General features: G+C 38.3%; 1 protein-coding gene across 3 annotated transcripts in view; it reads left to right on the forward strand.

Annotated features, from left to right (window-relative positions):
* The window catches only part of LOC102242532 (ceruloplasmin-like), a 46,305-nt gene that overhangs the window by 5,814 nt on the left and 16,994 nt on the right, over window positions 1-23,497 (forward strand). For all 3 annotated transcript variants that reach the window (XM_014537448.1, XM_005863479.2, XM_014537449.1), the window contains 10 exons: window positions 8,675-8,840; window positions 10,447-10,577; window positions 10,966-11,106; window positions 11,363-11,574; window positions 13,454-13,604; window positions 14,479-14,691; window positions 16,984-17,194; window positions 17,980-18,119; window positions 19,782-19,910; window positions 22,365-22,471. In XM_014537448.1, the coding sequence (XP_014392934.1) occupies window positions 8,675-8,840; window positions 10,447-10,577; window positions 10,966-11,106; window positions 11,363-11,574; window positions 13,454-13,604; window positions 14,479-14,691; window positions 16,984-17,194; window positions 17,980-18,119; window positions 19,782-19,910; window positions 22,365-22,471 (1,601 nt within the window). The remainder of the gene's footprint in view (window positions 1-8,674; window positions 8,841-10,446; window positions 10,578-10,965; window positions 11,107-11,362; window positions 11,575-13,453; window positions 13,605-14,478; window positions 14,692-16,983; window positions 17,195-17,979; window positions 18,120-19,781; window positions 19,911-22,364; window positions 22,472-23,497) is intronic.

Raw genomic sequence — 23,497 nt, forward strand, 5'->3', positions numbered from 1 at the left:
GTTATACTTATATGCATACATACAAGTCTTTGGTTGATCTCTTACCCCTCCCATCCCCCATTTTCCACCCACCCCTACCTTCCTTCTGAGGTTTAACAGTCTGTTTGATGTTTCTGTGTCTCTGAATTTTTTTTTTTATTGTCTAAAGTTTTACATATCTCTCCTTTTCCCCTGATTAACACTCCTCCCCGCCAGCCATTCCCACCCTGGGAAGCCCCCATTGCCCCAGTGTCTGTGTACATTGGTTATGCTAATATGAATACATACAAGTCCTTTGGTTGCTTTCTAACCACCTCAACCCCCCACCTCCACTGCCATTTGTCTCTGGCTCTATTTTTGTTCATCAAATTATGTTGATCATTATATCCCACATATGAGTGAGATCATGTGATATTTATCTATCTCCAACTGGGTTATTTTGCTTAGCATAATGCTCTCAAGGTCCATCCATGCTGTTGCAAATGGTAAAATTTCCTTCTTTTTTACCGCAGCATAGTATTCCATTGGGTAGGTGTACCACAGTTTTTTAATCCACTCATCAGCTGATAAGCACTTAGGCTGTATGCAAATCTTAACTATTGTAAATTGTGCTGCTATCAACATGGGGGTGCATAGGTCCTTGCTGATTGGTGTTCCTTATTTCCTGAGATATATTCCTAGGAGTGGGATTACTGGGTCAAATGGGAGATCCATTTTTAATATTTTGAGGACACTCCATACTGTTTTCCACAGTGGCTACACCAGTCTGCATTCCCACAAGCAGAGCACGAGGGTTCTTTTTCTCCAGATCCTCGCCAGCACTTGTCATTTGTTGATTTGTTGATGATAGCCATTCTCACAAGTGTGAGATGGTACCTGATTGTCATGTTGATTTGCAACTCTCTGATGATTAGTGACTTTGAGCATGTTTTCATATGTCTCTTGGCCTTCTCTATATCCACTTTTGAAATGTATCTATTTAGGTTCATTGCCCATTTTTTTATTGGATTGTTTATCTTCCTTTTGTTAGGTTGTATGAGTTCCCTATAAATTTTGGAGATTAAACCCTTATCAGATATAATATTAGTAAACTAGAGGCCCGGTGCACAAAAATTTGTGCACTCGGGGGGGTCCCTCAGCCCAGCCAGTGCCCTCTCACAGTCTGGGACCCCTTGGGGGATGAGCATCTGCTGGCTTAGGCCCGCTCCCTGGGGGATTGGGCCCAAGCTGGCAGTCAGACATCCCTCTGGCAGCCCGGGAGCCCTCGGGGGGATGTTGACTTGCCAACAGGGAGCAGGCCTAAGCTGCAGTCGGACATCCTTAGCGCTGCTGAGGAGGTGGGAGAGGCTCCCGCCACCACCACTGTGCTGGCAGCAGTCAGCCTGGCTTGTGGCTGAGCAGAGCTCCCCCTGTGGGAGCGCACTGACCACCAGGGGGCAGCTCCTGCATTGAGTATCTGCCCCTGGTGGTCAGTGTGTGTCATAGTGACCAGTCATTCCCAGTCTTTCTGCTGTTAGGGTCAGTTTGCATGTTACCCTTTTATTATAGAGGAGTGCCTGGCCAGCTTGGGTGAGGGGCTGATGGCTGTTTGCAGGCTGGCCACAACCCCCAGCCACCCAAGCTCCCAGTGGAGGCTGGCTGGAAGCAGGTATTTGGGATTTATTTGTCTTCTATAATTGAAACTTTGTTTCCATGAGCAGAGGCCACAGCCGCCTCAGGGCTGGCGGGAAGCTTGGCTTCCTCCATCACCCGGGCAACCAAGCCTCCTGTTTGCTCCAGCTCTGTGGCTGCCGGTCGCCATCTTGGTTGGGTTAATTTGCATATCGTTGCTCTGATTGGCTGGTGGGTGTGGCTTAGGGCGTGGCGAAGGTACGGTCACTTAGCATCTTTGTCTTTTATTAGTGTAGATATGTTCTCCCAAGTAGTGGGCTCTCTTGATGATTTCTTGATAGTTTCTTTTGCTGTGCAGAAGCATTTTATCTTGATGTAGTCCCATTTGTTTATTTTCTCCTTAGTTTCTATTGCCATAGAAGTTGTGTTGGTAAAGATATTGGTACGACAATTGTCTGCTATTTTGCTGCCTATAGCTTCTTGTAAGATTTTTATGGTTTCTTGTCATGTTTAAGTCCTTTATCCATTTTGAGTTTATTTTTGTGTATGGTGTAAGTTGGTGGTCTAGTTTTATTTTTTTGCATGTATCTGTCCAATTTTCCCAACACCATTTATTAAAGAGACTGTCTTGACTCCATTGTATGCTCTTGCCTCCTTTGAGTATAATGGCTTGGGTCAATTTCTGGGTTCTCTGTTCTGTTCCATTGGTCTGTATGTCTGTTCGTTTGCCAATACCAGGCAGTTTTGAGAACAGTGACTTTGTAATGTAGCTTGATAGCTGGTATTGTGATCCCTCCAACTTTGTTCTTCTTTCTCAAGATTGCTGTGGCTATTCAGGGTCATTTTTAATTCCATATGAATTTTTGGAGAGTTTGTTCTAGGTCTGTGAAATATACCAGTGGTATTTTAACGGAGATTGGATTAAATATATAGATTGCTTTGAGTAGTATGAACATTTTAATGATGTTGATTCTACCAATCCATGAATACAGTATATTCTTCCATTTTTTTATGTCTTTCTCTATCTCTTTTCTCAACATCCTGTAGTTTTCCGAGTACGGGTCTTTTACCTCCTTAGTTAAGTTTATTTCTAGGTATCTTAATTTTTTTGTTGCAATGGTAAATAGAATTGTTTCTTTTAGTTTCTCTTACTGTGAGTTCATTATTGGTGTATAGAAAGGCCATAGATTTCTGGGTGTTAATTTTGTATCCTGCTACATTACCAAATTCATTTGTTAAGTATAGTAGATTTTTAATGAAGTCTTTAGGATTTTTTATGTACAATATCAGGTCATCTGCGAACAATGACAGTTTTACTTCTTCTTTCCCAATTTGGATGCCTTTTATTTCTTCTTGTCTGATTGCTATGGCTAGCACTTCCAGTACTATGTCAAACAGGAGTGGTGAAAGTGGGCATCCTGTCTTATTCCTGTTCTTAGGAGAAATGGTTTTAGTTGTTGCCCATTGAGTATGATATTGGCTGTAAGTTTGTCATATAAGTTTTTTATTATGTTGAGGTATGATCCCTCTATTCCCACTTTGTTGAGAGGTTTTATCAAGAAAAGGTGATGAATTTTATCAAATGCTTTTTCTGCATCAATTGATCTGATTATGTGATTTTTGTATCTCAGTTTGTTTATGTGATGTATCACGTTTATTTATTTGTGGATATTGTAGCAGCCTTGCATCCCTGGAATAAATCCCACTTGGTCATGGTGTATGATCTTTCTAATGTAATGCTGGGTCTGATTTGCTAGAATTTTGTTGAGTATTTTAGCATCTATATTCATCAGGGATATTGTCTTGTAATTCTCTTTCTTTGTAGTGTCTTTATCTGGTTTTGGGATTAGGATAATAGAAAGAGCTTGAAAGGGTGCCTTCCTCTTAAATTTTTTGGAATGGTATGAGGAGGATAGGTTTTAGTTCTTCTTTGAATGTTTGGTAAAACTCCTCTGTAAAGCTGTCTGCACTAGGGCTTTTGTTTGCTAAAAGTTTTTTTTATTACTGCTTCAATTTCATCAGCAGTTATCGGCTATTCAGGTTTGTTATTCTTCCTGATTGAGTTTTGGAAAATTGTATTTTTCTAGGAATATGTCCATTTTGTCTATGTTGTCCAGTTTGTTGGAGTAGAGTTCATAGTATTTTTTTTTTTTACAATCCTCTGTATGTCTGTAGGGTCAGTTGTTACTTTGCCTCTTTCATTTCTAATTTTGTTTATTTGAGTCCTCTCTCTTTGTTTCTTGGGTAGCCTGGCCAGAGGTTCATCAATCTTGTTTATTCTTTCAAAGAACCGCAGCTCTTGGTTTTATTCATCTTTTGTATTGTTTTTTATTTTTTTGGTCTCTATAGTATTTATTTTTACTCTGATCTTTCTTATCTCCTCCTTCTGCTTACTCTGGGATTTTATTGTTGCTCTCTTTCTAATACTTTAAGTTGTAGGTTTAGATAATTTATTACCAGCTTTTTTTTTTTTAAGTAGGCCTGTAGAGCTATGAACTTCCCTCTCAGGAATGCTTTCACTGTGTCCCATAGATTTTGGATTGGTATATTTTCATTGTCACTTGTTTCCAGGATGTTTTTAATTTCTTTTTTGATCTCTTTGGTAACCCAATCATTGTTTAATACCATGCTAGTTAGCCTACATGTGTTTAATTTTTGTATTGTTTTTATTGTAGTTGATTTGTAATTTCATGCCATTGTGATCTGAGAAGATGCTTGATATGATTTCAAACTTCTTGAACTTGTAGAGACTTAGTTTGTGTCCTAACATGTGGTCTATCTTTGAAAATGTTCCAGACATAGTCTAGAAGAATGTATAATCCATTGCTTTTGGGTGAGATATTCTGAAGATGTCAATTACTTCCATCTGATTTAGTGAGTCGTGTAGGATTGCTGTTTCTTTGTTAATATTTTGTCTAGAGAATGTATCAAGTGATGTCAATGGGGTATTAAAGTCCCCTGCTATGATTGTTTTGCAGTCAATCTCTCCCTTGATCTTCCAGAAGATTTTTTTATGTATTTGGGTGCTCCTGTATTCGTTGCACATATGTTTACCAGAGTTATATCTTCCTGTTGTATTGATCCCTTTAGTATTAGGAAGTAGCCCTCCTTATCTCTTGTTATGGCCTTCACTTTGAGGTCTATTTTGTCAGATATAAGTATTGCTACCCCAGCTTTTTTTTCACTTCTGTTTGCCTGAAATTTCTATTTCTATCCCTTCACTTTCAGTCTGTGTGAGTCCTTTGTTCTGAAGTGGGTCTCTCGTAGATAGCAAATATATGGGTCATGTTTTCTTATCCAGTCAGCAACCCTATGTCTTTTGATTGGAGCATTTAATCCCTTTATGTTTAAGGTTATTATTGATAGGTACTTTTTTTGCCATTTTTATTCTTTATGCCTGTGTTCCTTCCTCCTTTTATATTTCTTCTTTTTACAAAAGTCCCTTTAGCATTTCTTGCATTGCTGGTTTGGTGGTAATAAACTCCCTTAGCCTTTTTATGACTGTGAAGCTCCAGATTTCATCTTGCTGGATAGAGTATTCTTGGATTCAGTCCCTTGTTTTGCATCACTTTGTATACATCATTCCATTCCCTTCTGACCTGATGCGTTTCTGTTGAGAAATCATTTGATAGTCTAATGGGAGATCCCTTGTAGGTAACTTTCTGTCTCTCTCTTGCAGCCCTTAAGATTCTTTCTTTGTCATTAACGTTTGCCTTTGTAATTATGAAGCAAATTGGTGTGGGTCTTTTTATGTTCATTTTGTTTGGGACTATCTGTGCTTGTGTGACTTTTTTCTTCCCCAAGTCAGGGAAGTTTTCTGTCATTATTTATTCAAATAGTTTTTCTAATCCTTGCTCCTCTTATTGACCTTCTGGCACCCCTGTTATGTGGATAATGCTTTGTTTCATGTTGCCCAAAGCTCCCTTAAACGCTTCTCCTGCTTTTTAATTTTTTTTTTCCAATTTTTGTTCAGATTGGGTATGTTTTACTTCCCTGTGTTCTTGCTTGTTGATTTGGTCCTCCGCTTCTTCTTGTCTACTGTTGAAACCTCCCATTGTGTTTTTTAGTGCAGTTATGTCATTTTTTATTTCCGCTTGATTCTTACATATGTTTGTGGGGTTTTTTTTATCCAGCCAGTTTAGGAACTTCATAACCCTTACTCTGAATTCTTTCTCTGACATATTGCTTGCCTCCATTTTATTTTGTTCCTTTTATGGTGATTCCTCCTTTTCTTTCCTTTATGGGTTCTTTGTCTTCCCATTTTTGCTGTATCTTTCTCCAGGTCGCCCCAGCAATGCTGTCCTGGGGGCCAGGGTGGAGAAGGTGCCGTTTTCTCTGGGTCACACAGTCCACACTCTTCTGTGGCCTGGAGTGGGACACACACTGGGTTGCTCCAGTTCACCCAGGCAGCAGGTCCTGGGGCCCAGGGCAAAGGTGGTACACAGGGTTCCCCCTGGCTTACTTACATTCCAGTAGCCAGATCCTGGAATGCTAGGTCCCAGCAGGCTGATGTAAAGACCTGGTGGGGGAGGTCACTATGGCAAGTGCTCCCTGCAGACATTTGGGAACCTGCCAGGATGTATTGTACCACTCAGTGCCAGGGCACGGTGGTGGTTCCATGCAGGTTATCGCTGGCAAGCGGCATTCTTTAGGCATCCTCTGCCCTTCCTTATTGAATATTGTCTCCTCGGCTGTGTCTAATTTGTTAATTCAGGGTGGTTGTTCTCCGATTTAGTTGCTTTTCTGGCCTGGCCCCAGGATGTGGTCCCCAACACTTCTGCCTATACAGCTTCCATTTTCTACTCCCCTTTGGTACTTTTAACTCTATGAAAATAAACCCTGTTTGGCATATAGGGGGATTTGTTATTGTTGTTTTTACAAAAAAAAAACAAAAACAGAAAAACAAACTTTTATGTTCATTAACCTGTGAGTTTTACAAAAACCTGAGCACTGGAGAGAGCAAGTATTATTACAGATTTGTTTGTTGTTGTTTTTTCAATTGAGAAAACAAGTTCTAAGAGGTTAAACTCTTGCCCAAAATCCTGTAAGAGGCAGAGCCAAGAATTATGTAGGAACAAATACAGTTGACCCTTTGACAAGTTGGGATTAGGAACACTGACTGCCCTCGCTGTGAGAAATCTACATATAACTTTTGACTCCCTCAAAACTCAATTACTGAGCCCACTGTTGAAGCTTTACTGATAACATAAACAGTCAATAAGCAAATATTTTTATGTTATATGTATTATCTTCTGTATTCTTACAATAAAGTAAGCTAGAGAAAAGAAAATGTTATTAAGAAAATTGTAAGAGAAAATAATTTACACTTCTGTACTGTATGTATCAATACCATAAGTTTATGTTGTCTGTTTACAAAATGAAAAAATCTTCATATAAGTTGACCTGCACAGTTCAAACCTGAGTTATTCAAGGGTCAACTGTAATTATAATCCATTACTCAGTAAACTTCCTTATTTTCATTTATTATCTCTTCAATCACACTGTCCTTTGAATAATAGGCTGGTCAATTACGAAGTTATTGATCTTTTATATTCTTAAATATAACCAAACTCTACGTATAATCATGTAAATGTTTTGTTTTACTTTTCAATCAGAAAATCTGATTATTATTAGAACTGAAGAATTTAATTTTTATTTCTTTGTACAAAAATGGGGTTTACTTCTCTGATCAAAACCTTTTTCTTTCTAAGTCTCATACTTTGGTTAGCATCACACTTCAATTAATTATTTAAACAACTATGCACCAGGTGTTTATTAGGATTTCCTGAGTGTTGTGTTCCTCTCAGGGCCATGGGGAAAAGGAGAACCACACACAGCCATTGTAATTGAAGGGTTGAATCTGATGATATTAGAAAGGAATATTATTTTCACCACCATCTCAGTCAGTTCCCTCTCCAGAGAGTAATCACTGTAAACGATTGGGTGTGAATACTTGCAAACCTGTTTACTATGCATTTTTACACAATATGTATGAACATGTGCAAAAAAACCCACAGCTGTTTTGTGCTTCTTTTACATAATTAGATCATACTGCATATAATACTCTGCTTCTTGCTTTCTTCACTCATCAATATGTCTTGAAATCTTTTCTATGACATTCTTCATCTATTTAACTTATTCTTGTAAAGTGTCATATAGTTTTCCGTATTTGGGATGTATACAAATTTATCTAACGATTTCCTTACTGATAGACATTTCATTGCTTCTACTTTTTTAATTTATTAACAATATTGTAGTCAATACCTTTTATTTGTATATTTTTATGCATGTGCAAATATTGCTCTTGGGTAACTACCAAGAAATGAAATTATATAATGGAAGGGTTTTTAATTTTAACAAATGCTGCCAGATTGCCTTCAAAATGTATACACTAATTTACATTTCCACCAATGGTACTCTGAAATCAAATACAGAATTGATGCCCTCATGAAAATGTACCTGCCTTGATTTTCCACCTGGCTGCCAACAGTTAACCTAATCAACCAATTTACTCATTAGTGACTAGTGGTAGCAATTTATACCTACAAGGAAAGACATTTTGGGTCAAATAGACTCTCAAATTCTTTTCAGTAGGCAGTTACTGTCTTTATCTCTGAGTTGGTCCAATGCTGGTTATTCTCCAGTAACATATAATCCTCTAACATTAATCTTTATATCCTGGCTTCTGCACTTGTTTCATACATTTTAGGCTTTTATACAGATTCCATAAATAAAGTACCTAAAATTTCTCAGAGAAAGGGGAAGTTGCAATGTTGTTGGCTAAAATAAAAAATGTATATGGACTACAAAAAAAAAGGTTTTTGCCCTAACCGATTTGGCTCAGTGGATAGAGCATCGGTCTATGAACTGAAAGGTCCCAGGTTCGATTCCGGCCAAGGGCATGTACCTTGGTTGCAGGCACATCCCCAGTAGGAGGTGTGCAGGAGGAAGCTGATTGATGTTTCTCTCTCATCGATGTTTCTAACTCTCTATTCCTCTCTGTTAAAAATCAATAAAATATATATATTTTAAAAAGGTTTTCATGTCTTAATAACATTCTGTACTTGGATTTAATGTTTTTCAGAGAGTATGAAGGCTTTTTTCAATGTAAGCAATTGCCAAAAATCTTCAGCAGATGAACATGGGACCCGTATTATACATTACTATATTGCTGCTGAAAAAACATTATGGAACTATGCTCCATCTGGTATAGATTTCTTCACTGGAAAACCTTTAACAGCAGCTGGATGGTAATGATTTGCTGATTGAAGCATTTATGGTTAAATAAAGATAATTGAAACTTTTTAGAACCCAACTATTCCTTAAAAGGATTTAGGCATCTTATACTAAAAAGATTCTGATAAAATCAAGGTAGAAAATTAATTATATCAATAATTGGAAAAATTTGAACCTAAGGATCATTGCTACACAAAATTTTTCTCTAAATGTCTTGGCAGCCAGTGCAAAGATGAACAAAATGTTCATAGGTTTCCTAGCACTGAGTGTTAAAATGGATTTGTTTTATAATTATGAGACATTTAACAGCATAGTGGATAATGTTATCAATAGCAATTTTATAAAAATTCAAGAGCATTCCTCATGTGTAATTTATACTTTCCTGCTAAGATCTGAAGAGAATTAAATCATTTCTTGTAGCATCCTTACATTATATTATGTAAATATTTTTACTCAATAATATTTAAGACTATATTACCAATTTCTATGTTAATGACCAAAAGCTAAGACTGAAATACATTACTGCAGCATTAGTATTTAAAAGTGCATAAAAAGTTTTTCTGATAGTCCAATTGTTAAATATATTTACCAACTTAAAGATTTCAGGAGTTTTAATCCTTCTGGTCTATTGAATTAAAGTTATATGTCAGAAAATATCAAGTTCTAAAACCACCAAAAAATAATGATTTCCATAGTATTTATTTTTTTCTAATTCACACCAAAAAAATTGAGAAAACTAAAAATGTGATATCAAATGAATATTTTCTCTTCTTACATTTTAAGGTTATCAATAAATTATTCAATCTGTTTAATGGAAATTTTGTATTAATTGTGAGAAGGGTATCTGGCTTAGAGCAAAAACTAGATTCAGAATTAGGTCTTACACTCATTTTATATTGACTAAACTAAGGATGATTGATAGATCCTTTGACTTGCTTGATTCTCCTGGCTTAGCAATACTATGATGTGTTAACACTGCAAATCACCAGTTCATTGCTAGGGACCATTTTTTCTAACAGACTCCATTTTATTTTATTATCTATAATAATAAAAGCGTAATATGCTAATTAGACCAGGTGTCCTTCCTTCTAGACAAAGCCGCACCGGGCGGGGGCCTCGGCAGAGGTGGCAGAGGCCCCTGGCCACGGCGGCAGCGGGCAGGGGCTGGGGCCAAGGCTCTTGCACGAATTTTGTAGTAGAATAAAAAAATAAGAAAGGAATCTCTCCCCTTAATATTCTCATATCTCTGCACATACTTTAATGTTTATCACTACCTGCCTGAAAAAAAATCAGACATATGTCTTTTTTTTCCCAAAAGAAAATTTGTAGATACACTACTAAGTAAACAGAGATACTTATATGCCATGCACAGACAAAAGGCTGAAAAGATATCCATGGAAAATATTGACAATGGTTCTATATAGATAGTAGCATTATGAAGATTTTAATTTTTTTTTGTTATGTTTTTCCTTATTTTCCAAATTTTTTACAATGAGCATAAATTACTTTTAGAAATAAGTTAACAAGTACTTTAAAACAATTGTGTGTAGATTCTTGCTTTCTTTTCACATTATCACTGTAAACTTAAAAGTTCTTTGTGTATCTACTTTCTCTGCACAGTAAATCTCAGACATATTTTGAACAAGGCCCAACAAGAATTGGAGGAACTTACCAAAAGCTAGTTTATCGTGAATACACAGATGCTTCCTTCCAAACACAGAAGGCAAGAGAAGATCATCTCGGAATCCTTGGTAAAATTCTATTTATAGCTTGGAAGGTAATAAGTATGTACCATTTATACAAATTCTGTGCAGTCAAAATAATATTCACCCACTCACAGTTTTATTAATTTTAGCTGTCATTTTAAAACCTCATGAAAACAATATAATCCAATTCGCCCAACTGTAAACTACATTCTTTTTTCCTATAAATCCAATAAGTTTATTATATTCATCCAAAGTGACTTTTTAAGACCCTGATCATCTGGCTCAAGGCATCATCCCCTTAGTTTGTTCTCAGATCCTTAGTTTGTTCTCAGACCCTTACCCAAGCAACACAACCTGACAGTTACCCAAGCAATGCAGCCTGACAGTTACGTTTATGAAAACCAGAGCAACTACTAATTCTTTTGGTTTCTAGGTCCTGTCATTAAGGCAGAGGTAGGAGATACCCTCAAGGTCACTTTCTATAATAATGGTCCTCTGCCGCTCAGCATTCAGCCTCATGGACTGCTTTACAGCAAAGGCAATGAAGGCTCGTACTACAAAACACCCGGAGGAAGTAAGTAGAACTTGAGGGAGGGCCAAGCAAGCCATACTATAATATAATGTCAACAAAGTTATTATGCAGCCCACTTTTCACACCTTAACAGCTCTGTGTACTTACTGTGGCAAAGTGATTCCTTTGGCCCCTTTCAATTGTCACCCAAGGCGCTGCAAGGTGAGCAAGATACAGTTCTTGCTCTCAGAGATCTCACAGTCTAAACTAGAGTACTTTGCGTAATAGATCTATTTTACAAATGGTTATTCCTTACTAGGTATCCCTCCAGCCTCCTCACATGTAAATCCTGGCACAACATTTGTCTATACCTGGCAAGTTCCAAGAGATGTGGGTCCTACCTCCACGGATCCCAACTGCCTGACCTGGTTATACTACTCCTCAGTATATGGGAAAAAAGACACCAACAGCGGTCTTGTAGGGCCTCTCCTGGTGTGCAGAAAGGGAAGCCTTGGAAAGGATGGCAAACAGGTGAGTCATGGGACCTATGTCCAGGTATGCCTTGGTGAGAGTTTGCCTGAGACAGAACTGCAGAGAAAAGGCAATGGGGCAATCAACAGCTTTCACTTCTGTGTGCTGATGTCTCCCAATTCCATCCTTTCCTCAACTCCAGACATATATCTTCCTCTGGCCAATGAACACCCACCCTAGCATGTTCCACAAACATTTCTAATTCCAACTATTTTAACTCTTCATCTCCCTCTGGATGGCTAATACCTCTCCCTCTCCTCTCTAAGTGACCCTCTTTTCCTCTATTCTGTAACATCAGTCACCAAGTCTACAATACCATTGCCTTATTTTAGGCACATTATCTCTTTCTGAATTCCTTTAACCTCCTAACTCCTGCCCCCACTCTAATCCTGCTTCAATATAACTCCACACTCCTTCCTTTCAAATCTAGTTACAGCACTCACCACACTAAAAATTACTCCACCATTTCTTGACTCAGACATCAACACATCAGACCCTTCTGATCCCTCCAGATTCCTGCATCCCTCCCTACCATTCTGGCCTTGCTGCACAATTAGCTTATTAGTCCCTGAGTAAGGAAGGCTAAGTCATATCCCTTTGACTTTGCCTTTCTTCTCTCTATCTGGAATCATCTTTCCTCACTGCTTCACCTGCTAAAAGTGAAGACATTTTTAAAACTCATACTGAGGACTCCTCCCTGCCCTTCAAACAATATCTCCTAACTAAAGTTACTTAAAGTTCCTGCAGATTGCCATAGTTCCTTATCTATGTTTTCATTAAAGCACTTATTCATGCATTTATTTTTATTGGTCTTTCTCTCCCACTAGACCATAAGTTCCTTGAAACCATACAGGGGGTTTATTCACTTACAAGAGGCCCAGCGTGCATGAAATCATGCGCGAGTAGCTCGCTTCCACTTGCCTCAGCTGGCTGCCCTGCCCATTGCCACTCATTGCTCACGCCCCGCCCTCCACAGCTCGTAGCTCTCTGCTGCTCGTAGCCCTTTGCCACTTGTAGCTCTCCACCCCTAGTAACTCTCGCCCTGCCCTGCTCACCATGAGAGCTGCTGCTCGTTGGCGGGGGGGGTGAAGGGGTGGGAAGGACCGAGAGGTGCTCAATGTACCTCTTGGTGACTGGTCGTTTGGTCATTACAGCGTTACAGCATTACAGCCATTGGCCTTTTATAATATAGACTGTAACAACCATAACCCCTCTGTGGCATGTGGTAGGTGCTCAATAAATGCTTGATGAATGATTTTCCCTCATTCCTCACTCACAAATGAACTAATGTCTAAATTATTTTCTACAATTATAATTCATGTGTAATGAAGCCTTGTAAATTCACCAATATAAATATATTTATGATTAAATATATTTTATTTTAAAATGTGACTATATGTTTGTATTAATTTATATAAAGTCATTTAGAAGTCTCCTAATTCTTACATACATGTAATTTTTATCCAAAAATAAAAATATTATACATATTTAATTTCTTCATAAACCCTAAAATGCAGACTTTCTAGAATTTAGAATTAAAAACATTTTATTTAACTTACTTTCTATAAAGCATGCTATGAAAAGTTACTATCTGTGATTATCTGATTATGTAATTTATTTTTATAACATTTCAGATGTAGAGATCCCTAGAGTAAGAGCTTTAAATGAAAACAGCTGTAGAGATTTCCCCAACTTGTTAGTTCTGATAAATCCATTCATTGGGATTCATGCCTTTATATAAATGCCTGTAACTGGGGAGGTCAATTGATCACAATTTCTAGGAGTACACAAATCTCATTGTATATAAAATCTTGTATTCAGATCAATCATTGGACCATCTATACTTCATGTCTATTCTTTTTTCTATTCTCATTCGCAGAAGGGAATAGACAAAGAGTTTTACCTACTTGCTACAGTATTTGATGAAAATGAAAGTCATCTCCTGGATGAAAATATTAGAACATTTACCACAGAACCTGAAAATGTGGATAAAGAGGATCAAAGTTTCCAAGATTCTAACTTAATGTACTGTAAGAAAACGTTTAATTTACAAGATAGATATATTAAGCAGTTGTTTAATTTCATTATGCCTAAGGAATTACAGATCACTTTTTAAAATGCACATTTCATGGCCCAATGGTGGCTAATATGTTTCATGTTACATTTAAGTACAATTTCCCAATAAAAATATTGTCTACCAAGATTATTATGTTAAATTCAATTTACCAAATATTTACAATGCCGTTTTCGTGCAATATATTGTTTAGTTATAACTACATGTAAGACAGAAAAGTCCTGTATTTTTCTATTGACAAATTAGTGAAGTAGTTGGGTGGGGTATTTGTTGAGTTGGTTGGTTGGTAGTTTTGGAATAGTGTTAGATGTAGTGGGAAAAGGATTGGTCTGGAGACTTGTGCTCTGCTCTTAACACTTCCATTCACTAGCTTAATGGCACTGAACACTTAACTGCTCCTCTGGTCTTAGTTTTCTGAAATCTAAAAGGAAAGGATTGACTCTTGTCATCTTAATATTCTTTAATGAATGAATTGCTTTATGACTAGTTCTCTGTTGCATTTCAAGAGATGTCAGTAGCCCTAGCCGGTTTGGCTCAGTGGATAGAGCATTGGCCTGTGGACGGAAGGATCCCGGGTTCAATTCCAGTCAAGGGCACGTCCCTCGGTTGCAGGCTCCTCCCCTGCCTGGGCCCTGGTTGGGGCGCCTGCAAGAAGCAACCAATCGATGTGTTTCTCTCACATAGATATTTCTCTCTGTCTTTCCCTCTCTCTTCCACTCTCTCTAAAAATCAATGGGAAAATATCCTCGGTTAGGATTTAAAAAAAAAAAAAAAAAAAAGGACATGTCAGTAAATTCAATTCTCTTGTCTTTGTCTCAAATGTCTTGCAGCCATAAATGGATACATGTATGGAAATCTGCCAGGACTGGATATGTGCTTAGGAGACAACATTTCCTGGCACGTTCTTAGTGTGGGATCACAGCAGGACTTACATGGGATATACTTTTCAGGAAATACCTTCATTTCCGCAGGAGAAAGGGGGGACACTACGGCCTTGTTCCCCCACACTTCCAAGACACTTTTAATGACACCTGATTCCACAGGTAAGTGGTAAATCTTCTCCTTCAACCAGGAACATGTTTAAAGTATGAAAAACAGTGTCATTATATGCACTGGATATTGTTTGTACAGAAGGAAAAGAGAAATTATATAAATAGTTCTTGGAAAATTGTTGCTCTTTTCCATTTAATTTATAAGAACACTGGTATATCATCTTCCTGTGCATAAAAATTTTCTCATTCTCTCCCAGTTTTTTCTTCCTGGCTCCAGGCTTTAAACCAACCCACACTACTCAAAAACAGTGAAGATGTTTTGAAGCATTTGACCTTGTCTTTTTTCAACTATCTGCTGCATTTCTTACTCTCCTGTCTATTTGTTTCCCAGGACTTCCTTCTGCTTCTACCTTGCCCTCCTCTCTCTGCCTCCCTCTCCTATATCTCTCCTTGCTAGCTTTGCTCTAAAGGGAGAGGTTTTGATTTCAATGAGCTTGATTGTTGCTGAAAAATGTTTTTTAAAAATACATCCCATATCAGAGAATTGTTGTGGGGATCAGAGGAGCCAAGCCTCCATTCTAAACCTAACACCCTCATTTGTAAAATAAGTATTGTAATAATTTACAACTTACAAAAAGGAATAGGCAATGATCAGATCCCATGAGATACAAGAAGTAAAGATGCAGTAAAGTGCCTGGAATATGTTGGACTTTAAAGAAAATGTTAGTGTCTTCTTTTATCCTGCAGATCCAACTTCACAAACACACACAAAATCATCTATCTTGATCAAAAACTACTGGCATCAATCAAATACTGTCTACACAATAAACTAGTTACTCTATAAATACCATGGATTTGTATCTTAACTCTTTGTAATGCCACAGATTCATTTGACTACATTTTCTATATTCCAAAACTTTTAATTTTGCTTTTCAAACAAACAAAATCTGTGAATAAGTGCAATTAAGGGGGATGAGAAATTTTCTCCAACACTCTCTTCTCTGTTGCAGGCATTTACTCAGTGGCAAGTTATTGCCAGCCCAGCCCTACTCCTTACTCTCTTTTCCCCTGAACTTAAAAAAAATTGTCTGCTCTTTATTCTCTTTTGTAAACAATATCATTTCTAATAAACATGTGGAGACATCAACTACATGTCAAGCACTGTGCTATACGAGAATCATTTTATCCTAAACAAGTTCTCTTTCCTAAACCCTCTGAATCTGAAGGTTTTTCTTCCTTGTCCATCTTCTTGAATCTTACCCTCCATAAAAATTAATAACAACAATAGAAACATGTAAAGAGTTGAAAGAGAGAGTTATTGCTATGAAGGTAATATTAAGCAGGGTCAGAATGTGATGTGCATAAATTTTACCAAAATAAAAGACAATCTGAATTCAGGTGGAATTCACTGCTCTAAACCAGGCTGGGTTTTTTATTGTTGTTGTTGTAGTGGTGATTTGTTTTGGTCATGGTTATTCTTTGGAGTTTTTAATGTATTAAACTGAATCCTTTCAACTTCCTTTCACTCCTTCTGCCACTACCTCTATGATCTAAGCCACCATCATCTCTCATGGATGATTTTAACAGCCTCCTAACAGGTATCCTTTCTTCCACCTTACCCACTACAGTTTAGTCTCAGCACAGAGGCCAGAGTGCCCATATGTCACTCATCAATTCAAAATTCCACAATGGCTCCCCATTTCACTAAGTAAAGGCAACAGACTTTTCAGTGGCCCTCAAGGGCCCATGGGACCCAGCCCTCCTTTCCCCACCAGTCTTCTCTCCTGGTACTCTCACCCTTGCTCACTCCACTCTAGGCACACAGGCCTCTTATAAGGTCCTCAATTGCACCAATTAGACCTTCATCATAAGGGTGTTTGCTACCTGCTTCCCCTAGATCTACTAGTCACCTCTCATGAGTCTTTGCCCAAATGCCACCCTCCCATCAAGGCCTATCCTAATCATCCTATAAACATTGTCCATTGCTCCTTTGAGCCCACTCCACCCCAGAATCCTCAATCTTCCTTACACTGTTATACATTTTTCTTTGATGCATAGCATTTATTACCTCCCAACATATATAAAAGTTATACTATGTCTACAAGACCTTGCAATATAAACTGTAAGGGCAAGGATTTTTAACTGTCGTGTCTATTGATGTTTCTAAAGTGCCTTGAAATATGCCTGGCATAAAGAAGATACTCAACAAATATTCATAAAATTAGTGAAAGAATGAACTATCTTACTGTATTTCTTTGGGGGTTTATATCTTACAGATGACTTCACAGAGAGAAAGAAGTCTGAATGCAAAACTTTATGAATTATTTTCTTATTTACCTCTAGGAATTTTTGATGTGGTTTGTCTGACTTCACAGCATTATCAAGGAGGCATGAAACATAAATACAAAGTGAGGCAGTGTTCAGAGCAATACCCTCATCAAACGCAGTACCAAAAGGAGAAAATTTTTTATATTGCAGCTGAGGAAGTTGTGTGGAATTATTCTCCTAGCAGGACGTGGGAAAGAGAACTGCACCATTTACAAAGAAAGGAGAAGTATGGTGATAACTTCAGTCTCTAACTAGGAAGGCTTCATCCTGTAGTTTCTCACCCTTTCTTTTCAGTGTGTGTGTGTGTGTGTGTGTGTGTTGTAATTTTTTGTGTTTGGTATGGTATGTGTGTGTACTATGCATGTATGTGATTGGTATGTGTTTATGGCATGTGTGTGTTTAGGATACATTCAAATTTTGAAGTTACAAATAACTTCAAAATGTGTGTGTATAATATCTTAAATTCCAAATGACTTAAAATCTTTCTAAATATCTAAATAACTTCTTCTGTGCATTGTTTCTTCTTGTCTCTCTTTCCATTTCTTGCATCCTATTTTCCTTATGGGTGCTACCATCCAATTGTTTCACTTTGAGGTATAATAAAAATATTTTTAGCTACATTTAACATTTGGAATCAGTCAGATTTTCCTTTTGTCTACATTCATCTCCATCTACACCTGTTCCTCTGAAAACCTCAAATTAAAGACACTAATTTTCCTTTTAGTAAAATTTGATTTTTAACTATAGTTTTCTCTCTTACTATTTATTCATTTATCAAAACTAAAATTTTATTCTGAAAATGTGTTTTAAAGTATGGAATAAATATTCAACAATCTTACCAGAATGAATATATTTTTAAAAAGAAGAATTACTTTCCAAGGTACAATAGCTTCTAGATATTAATAAATTACATTATTTCAATAAGAAGTTCTTCCATATGAGAATGTATCTAATTTAATTGTTAAATTAACTAATTTTGTGGGTTTTGTTTTTATTTTCATTTTCTTAAAGTGAAACAAACATATATTTGGATAAAATTGGGACATTTCTTGGGTCCAAATATAAGAAAGTCGTATACCGTCGATACGATGATATCACATTCACAAAGCAAACAAAAAGAAATGAAGATGAAAAGCATCTGGATATTCTAGGTATAGATATACAGTAAGATTGATTTGGGGTGTTTGCTTCTTGTTTTCAGCCACTAGAGATTGTTGCACACATTGGGAATACTGTCAACTTCCATCTTGTCAAAGAAAAATGCCTATAATGCTAACTCTAATTTGTTTTACTGGAAAAAAAGAGTGGCTCAAGTATTGTTTAAAGGAAAGTAAAGAGATTGCAGAATATTAATATGGTCAGTTTCACATTACTTGGCTTCTTGCACTCAGAATTCAAGAATTATGGATCTGGGAGGGACCTTAGATGTAGCATGTAGAGATAATTGCATTGAAATTAAAATGAAGCCCAGAAATTTGTCTATAGTGAGCAGGGGGACTTCTTTGCTTAAATTTGCTTTTAATTTAAACACTTTGGTGTTCCGACTCAATTTCATCTCTGTCCAAGAGTGAGGAAAATTATAGCCCTTTCTTCCAACCTTGACAGATCAGCTAGGAAACCTACACCACTGAGCACTCACATGTAACATTTTCATAAGTCACATGTCATTGTTTAGGCTTCACGTGGCATTTCCATAGGTCATATGATGACTTCATATGTAAAATGGCTTTTCCATATGTTGCCTAGTATTTCCAGAAGTCACATGGTATTTCCATATGCCCAATCTTGTTTGGTGCCTGCTATCTATGTATCTATCAAAGGGCATTTTTGGCATGGGATTCTGAGAAGATGGATTTACATGCTGATGAAGGGAATGGTTATTGTTCTGGACTTTTGAGCTTGCCCCTTTTTGAGGGAGGGAGACAGGGAGGTCTGTGCTATCTAGTACCCTCTACTGGTAGGTGGTTCCCTATCTTTAGTAACAGCTGGATGTTTGTTTTCTCTAGGATTCTGGCCAAATGCAACAAGATAAATAACACAATATGACTCTCTATATCCCATTATCATTTATACAACAAAAAAGAAAACACTTTATATAAAAGGAAAAACAAGCACAGCATTTGGGAAGGTAGAATTACACGAGCGTCAAAGAGGTGTTGACTTTAGCTTTAGTCAGTGTTCACCAGGTCTCTTCAGGGCTCTGATTTTAGTAATTATAGCACAAGTTTGAAGAGAGTTCTTACTGTTTAGTTCATCTCAAAATCATCTCTGTTTCAGAATTTTTAGAGCCACCAATTCAATCTGCTTTCAAATAGAAAGAAGATTTATAGCAAATGTTATACCTTCAGTTCTTGGCCTGGGATGAAAGAGAGAAAGAGTAAAATTAAGGGGTCTTTGGTCTATCAGAGAGAATATTACCCTGGATCATAAAAAGGCCTTGTAGCTCCTTCCAATTTTCCACTAGGGTGAAGGGGGAAAAGAATTAAAGGCTTAAATGATGATGTTGGGTCAAGAAAGAAAGTAAAGTGCTCCATTTCTAAATTGTGTGTTTTTGTATGCATTACCTGATGCTCATCAAAGTAGGTTTTCTAGAGATGAAGCTTATAAAAATTCTAGATGACTAAAATTTTCCAGGCAAAAATCATGTTTTATAAATCAGCAATGATCCACTTGATAAATGTGTTTGTGTTTTATTTGGCACATGTTAAGGAAAAGGATAAGAATAAGTTACTCTGTAAATACTTGAGGACAGATGACTCATAATTCAAAATAAGTAAAGATTATTTACACATTTTTCTTCTTATATTTCCTAGGTCCTTTAATATTTGCCACTCCTGGTGAAAAAGTCCGGATTATCTTTAAAAATAAAGCCTCAAGGCAATATTCTATTTATGCTCATGGAGTAAAAACACAGAATTTCACTGTTGTTCCAACACAGCCAGGTAACTGCTTTGGGAGGGAAAAAAAAAAAAGCTTTTATACAAGTCTATGGGGTTAATGTTCCTTCTTAAATACGGATGTAGTTCCAGATGAGAAAGATCACTGGACTAGTAAGAAGGGCCTGAAGAACTTGGGAGAGGAATTCCTTTTGCAAATTGAGTTTGCTTCCAGGAGGAAGCACCATAAGCAAAACTTTCCAGTGTATACAATTTCTCCTCTAGAGCTACCTCCCTCCCACCTCTCCACCTATCCAGCTGCCAAGTATTCTTATATTCAATCTCTCCAACTCAAATGCTAAAGTAGGAGTTGAGTACAAGATGTAGTATGTGAGGAAGGGGCAGGGATAGAGTTGAGCTGCTAAGAGGAAGTGATGAACCTCTTGTATTAATATTTCTAAGGCATCACCACTTTAGAGCATGCCATTCACTTTCTCAACTTAGAAGAAAATGAAAAGGTTTTACCATATGCTTAGGAAGCTGACTCTGAAATGAAGATTTGTGTGCAGGTAGTGCTCTTGGGATCAATGACAGTGGAGAGAAAGAGAAGGAAGCAGAATTGATCAGGGGGGAGAGGTTGAACAGAGACGCAGTCTTAATAGAAGTCACAGCCAACCATGCAAGAAGTTCTGAAGAGAGGGTGGCCCCAGCTGTCCTGAGTTGGGGTGAGAGAGCTGGCCCTGTATGTCCCTGTGTCACCAAACCGGTTCCATGCCAGGGCCTGGCCCTGCACCAGCATGGCCTGGGACATTTCCAGTGTGAGGCAACCTCCAGGCTCCTGAGGAAAGATTTCAAGAATGATTTAGAGTGAGAATGAAAGTAAGTTTTATTCAGGTAGAGACAAAGAGAGGGGCCAGGACACAGGCACCGTTGTGAAAGAAGCAAGAGTCTGAGTGAACCGGGGAAACTCGCAAGTGAGTTGTGCAGTGGGTAAGTCAGTTCTTGGGATTTTATGTGTTTCCAAGGGTAGGTTATTTCTGAACTTTGTGGTGCTAAATTCTGACTCTGTCTTCTTGCTGTGGGGGATGTCTTGTTCCTAATATGGTCCTTTCCGGAAGTGTCATGGCCATTCACCCCCTTAGCCCCCTTCTACTTGTGGTGAGTTTCCATTACAATGATGGTGTAATGAGCTTTGGATCAGTATCTGGTCATTTTTTTCTTGGAATGATCTGGTTTTAGCCAGTCCTGTTGTTGTTGACTTCTGTGACCACCACAGGGGTTTCCTGCCATGAGCTAGTTCTCTTTGGTCATAAAAGGAGGTGAGAGGACCTAGTGGTTTATTGGCCTGTGATGTTGGCTCGTACTTTCTCACTCCACTCATCAGAATTTTCCCCAAACTTCTTTCTATTCTGCCTCCCCTGCAGCAGTCATTGGATGCAGGTTTTGGCAAGAAGGGTTTACAGCCAATGGAGTCAGTCCTTTGTTGTTAAAGAGGGATCGAAGAGGGGTATCCAGAATGTCCTCCATAGTTCCCCACAAAAACAAGAAATTCTAGAAATTAAGGGTATCAAGGAAAGAGCCACTTGACTGTGGTTGAAATATTTTCTTTTGATTTTAAAAACAGTCTTATATTACAATGTGAATTGCCTATCAAGGGTGTTTGCAAGTCAGCACTATGTACTGGTTAATCAGGAAAGGATCACATTCCCTGTATTCCACAGACACTTCTGAGTATTTGCTGTGCCCCAGGCCAAGTGTGGTGTGCTGGAAGGGCAGGGTAAAAAGTAAGTAGGTAGTTAAAGACTTGGAAGTAGGGAGACTGGGGATAAGGTTGGTTAGTGGAGGATGAAAACTATGTCACAGGTGCTTAGGAAAATTAATTTAATACTCTGGAAGTGGGAGGTGGAGGATTATACAGCAACGGGTAAGAGTAGGTCATCAAAAGAACTTTCCTGCAAGAGTCAATAGGGATCATTCTGCAGGGATCATTCAAATAGTTCTGGGTGGAAAGGATGTCTACATAATCCACAAATTGGAAAGTTCAGAGCTGGGATTCAAAACAAGATTGTCATATTCTAATGCCTGAGTTATCATCACAACAATAAATGTTTGTTGAATGAATGAATTAGATATTTAATAACTGACATTTTTCAATGGCAGAATCGCTGTAAGGTTTTGTTCCAATAACCCTGACTACATAATAACCAACATCATAATGACATTGAACTTGCCCAATGGCCCAGGTAATGCAACATCAAGGGCTTCGTTTGCATCATCTCATCTGATTTCTAAATTCCTGTCTTATGTGCATGTGGAAACAGAAACTCAGAAATATAAACACATTGTCTAAAATCACAAAGCTAGGAGCAGTAGATCCAGAGTGGGGGAAAAACAAAACAAAACGAGGACTCTGTTGCCAATTATTTGCATAGCTATAGCATCTTCTCATTATCTGGTTCTCCATACAGAAGTATGGTTTAAAAGATTCTATATTAATACATTGTATTTGCCTATTTTTAGGAAGAATCCGAACATACATTTGGCAGATTCCTGAAAGAACTGGTCCTACCTCAAAGGACTTTGAATGCATACCTTGGTTTTACTATTCCACTGTGAACATGGTTAAGGTAAAGTTTAAATCAAATCTCAGTTTTTATTCTATCTCCTCCTAGAAATTATAATGGAAGGAAGAATGAGTTTATTTGTTTATTTTTAAAAATCTTAGTTCTATGTAAAGTTTATATTAAGTAACCTAAATATTGCTCAGCTTTTAGTCCTACACAGGCTTGCATCTTTCAAGAATAAATTATTGCATTATGATTACCTATATTTAGGACATTTTTCAAAATGTCACTATAACATCCTCTTTGTTTCATTGAGTCAGATCTGAGTAACAGAAAACAAAGTACAGAGTCTGAAAATTCTATAATTAATAGAAATAAATATATACATACTAGAGGCCCAGTGCACGAAATTCGTGCATGGGGGGGGGGTGCCCCTCAGCCCAGCCTACACTGTCTCCAATCTGGGACCCCTGGGGGATGTCCGACTGCCAGTTTAGGCCCGATCCCTAAACTGTCAGTCGGACATCCCTCTCACAATCCAGGACTGCTGGCTCACCTGCCTGCCTGCCTGATTGCCCCAACTGCTTCTGCCTGCCAGCCTGATCACCCCTAACCACTCCCCTCCAGCCTGATCAATGCCTAACTGCTCCCCTGCCAGCCTGATTGCCCCCTAAATGCCCTCCCTTGCCGGCCTGATGACCCCCAACTGCCCTCCCCTGCAGGCCTTGTCCCCCCCAACTGCCCTCCCCTGTAGGCCTGGTTGCCCCCAACTGTCCTCCTCTGCAGGCCTTGTCCCCCACAACTGCCCTCCCCTGCAGGCCTTGTCCCCCCCAACTGCCCTCCCCTGTAGGCCTGGTTGCCCCCAACTGTCCTCCTCTGCAGGCCTTGTCCCCCACAACTGCCCTCCCCTGCAGGCCTTGTCCCCCCCAACTGCCCTCCCCTGTGGGCCTGGTCGCCCCCAACTGCCCTCCTCTGCTGACCTGATCGCCCACAACTGCCCTCCCCTGCCAGCCATCGTATGGTGGCCATCTTTGACCATATGGGGGCAGCCATCTTGTGCAAGTGTGTGATGGTCAATTTGCATATTAC

The sequence above is a fragment of the Myotis brandtii genome, unplaced genomic scaffold (assembly GCF_000412655.1).
Source record: "Myotis brandtii unplaced genomic scaffold, ASM41265v1 scaffold179, whole genome shotgun sequence".
In the NCBI taxonomy this organism is placed as follows: Eukaryota; Metazoa; Chordata; class Mammalia; order Chiroptera; family Vespertilionidae; genus Myotis; species Myotis brandtii.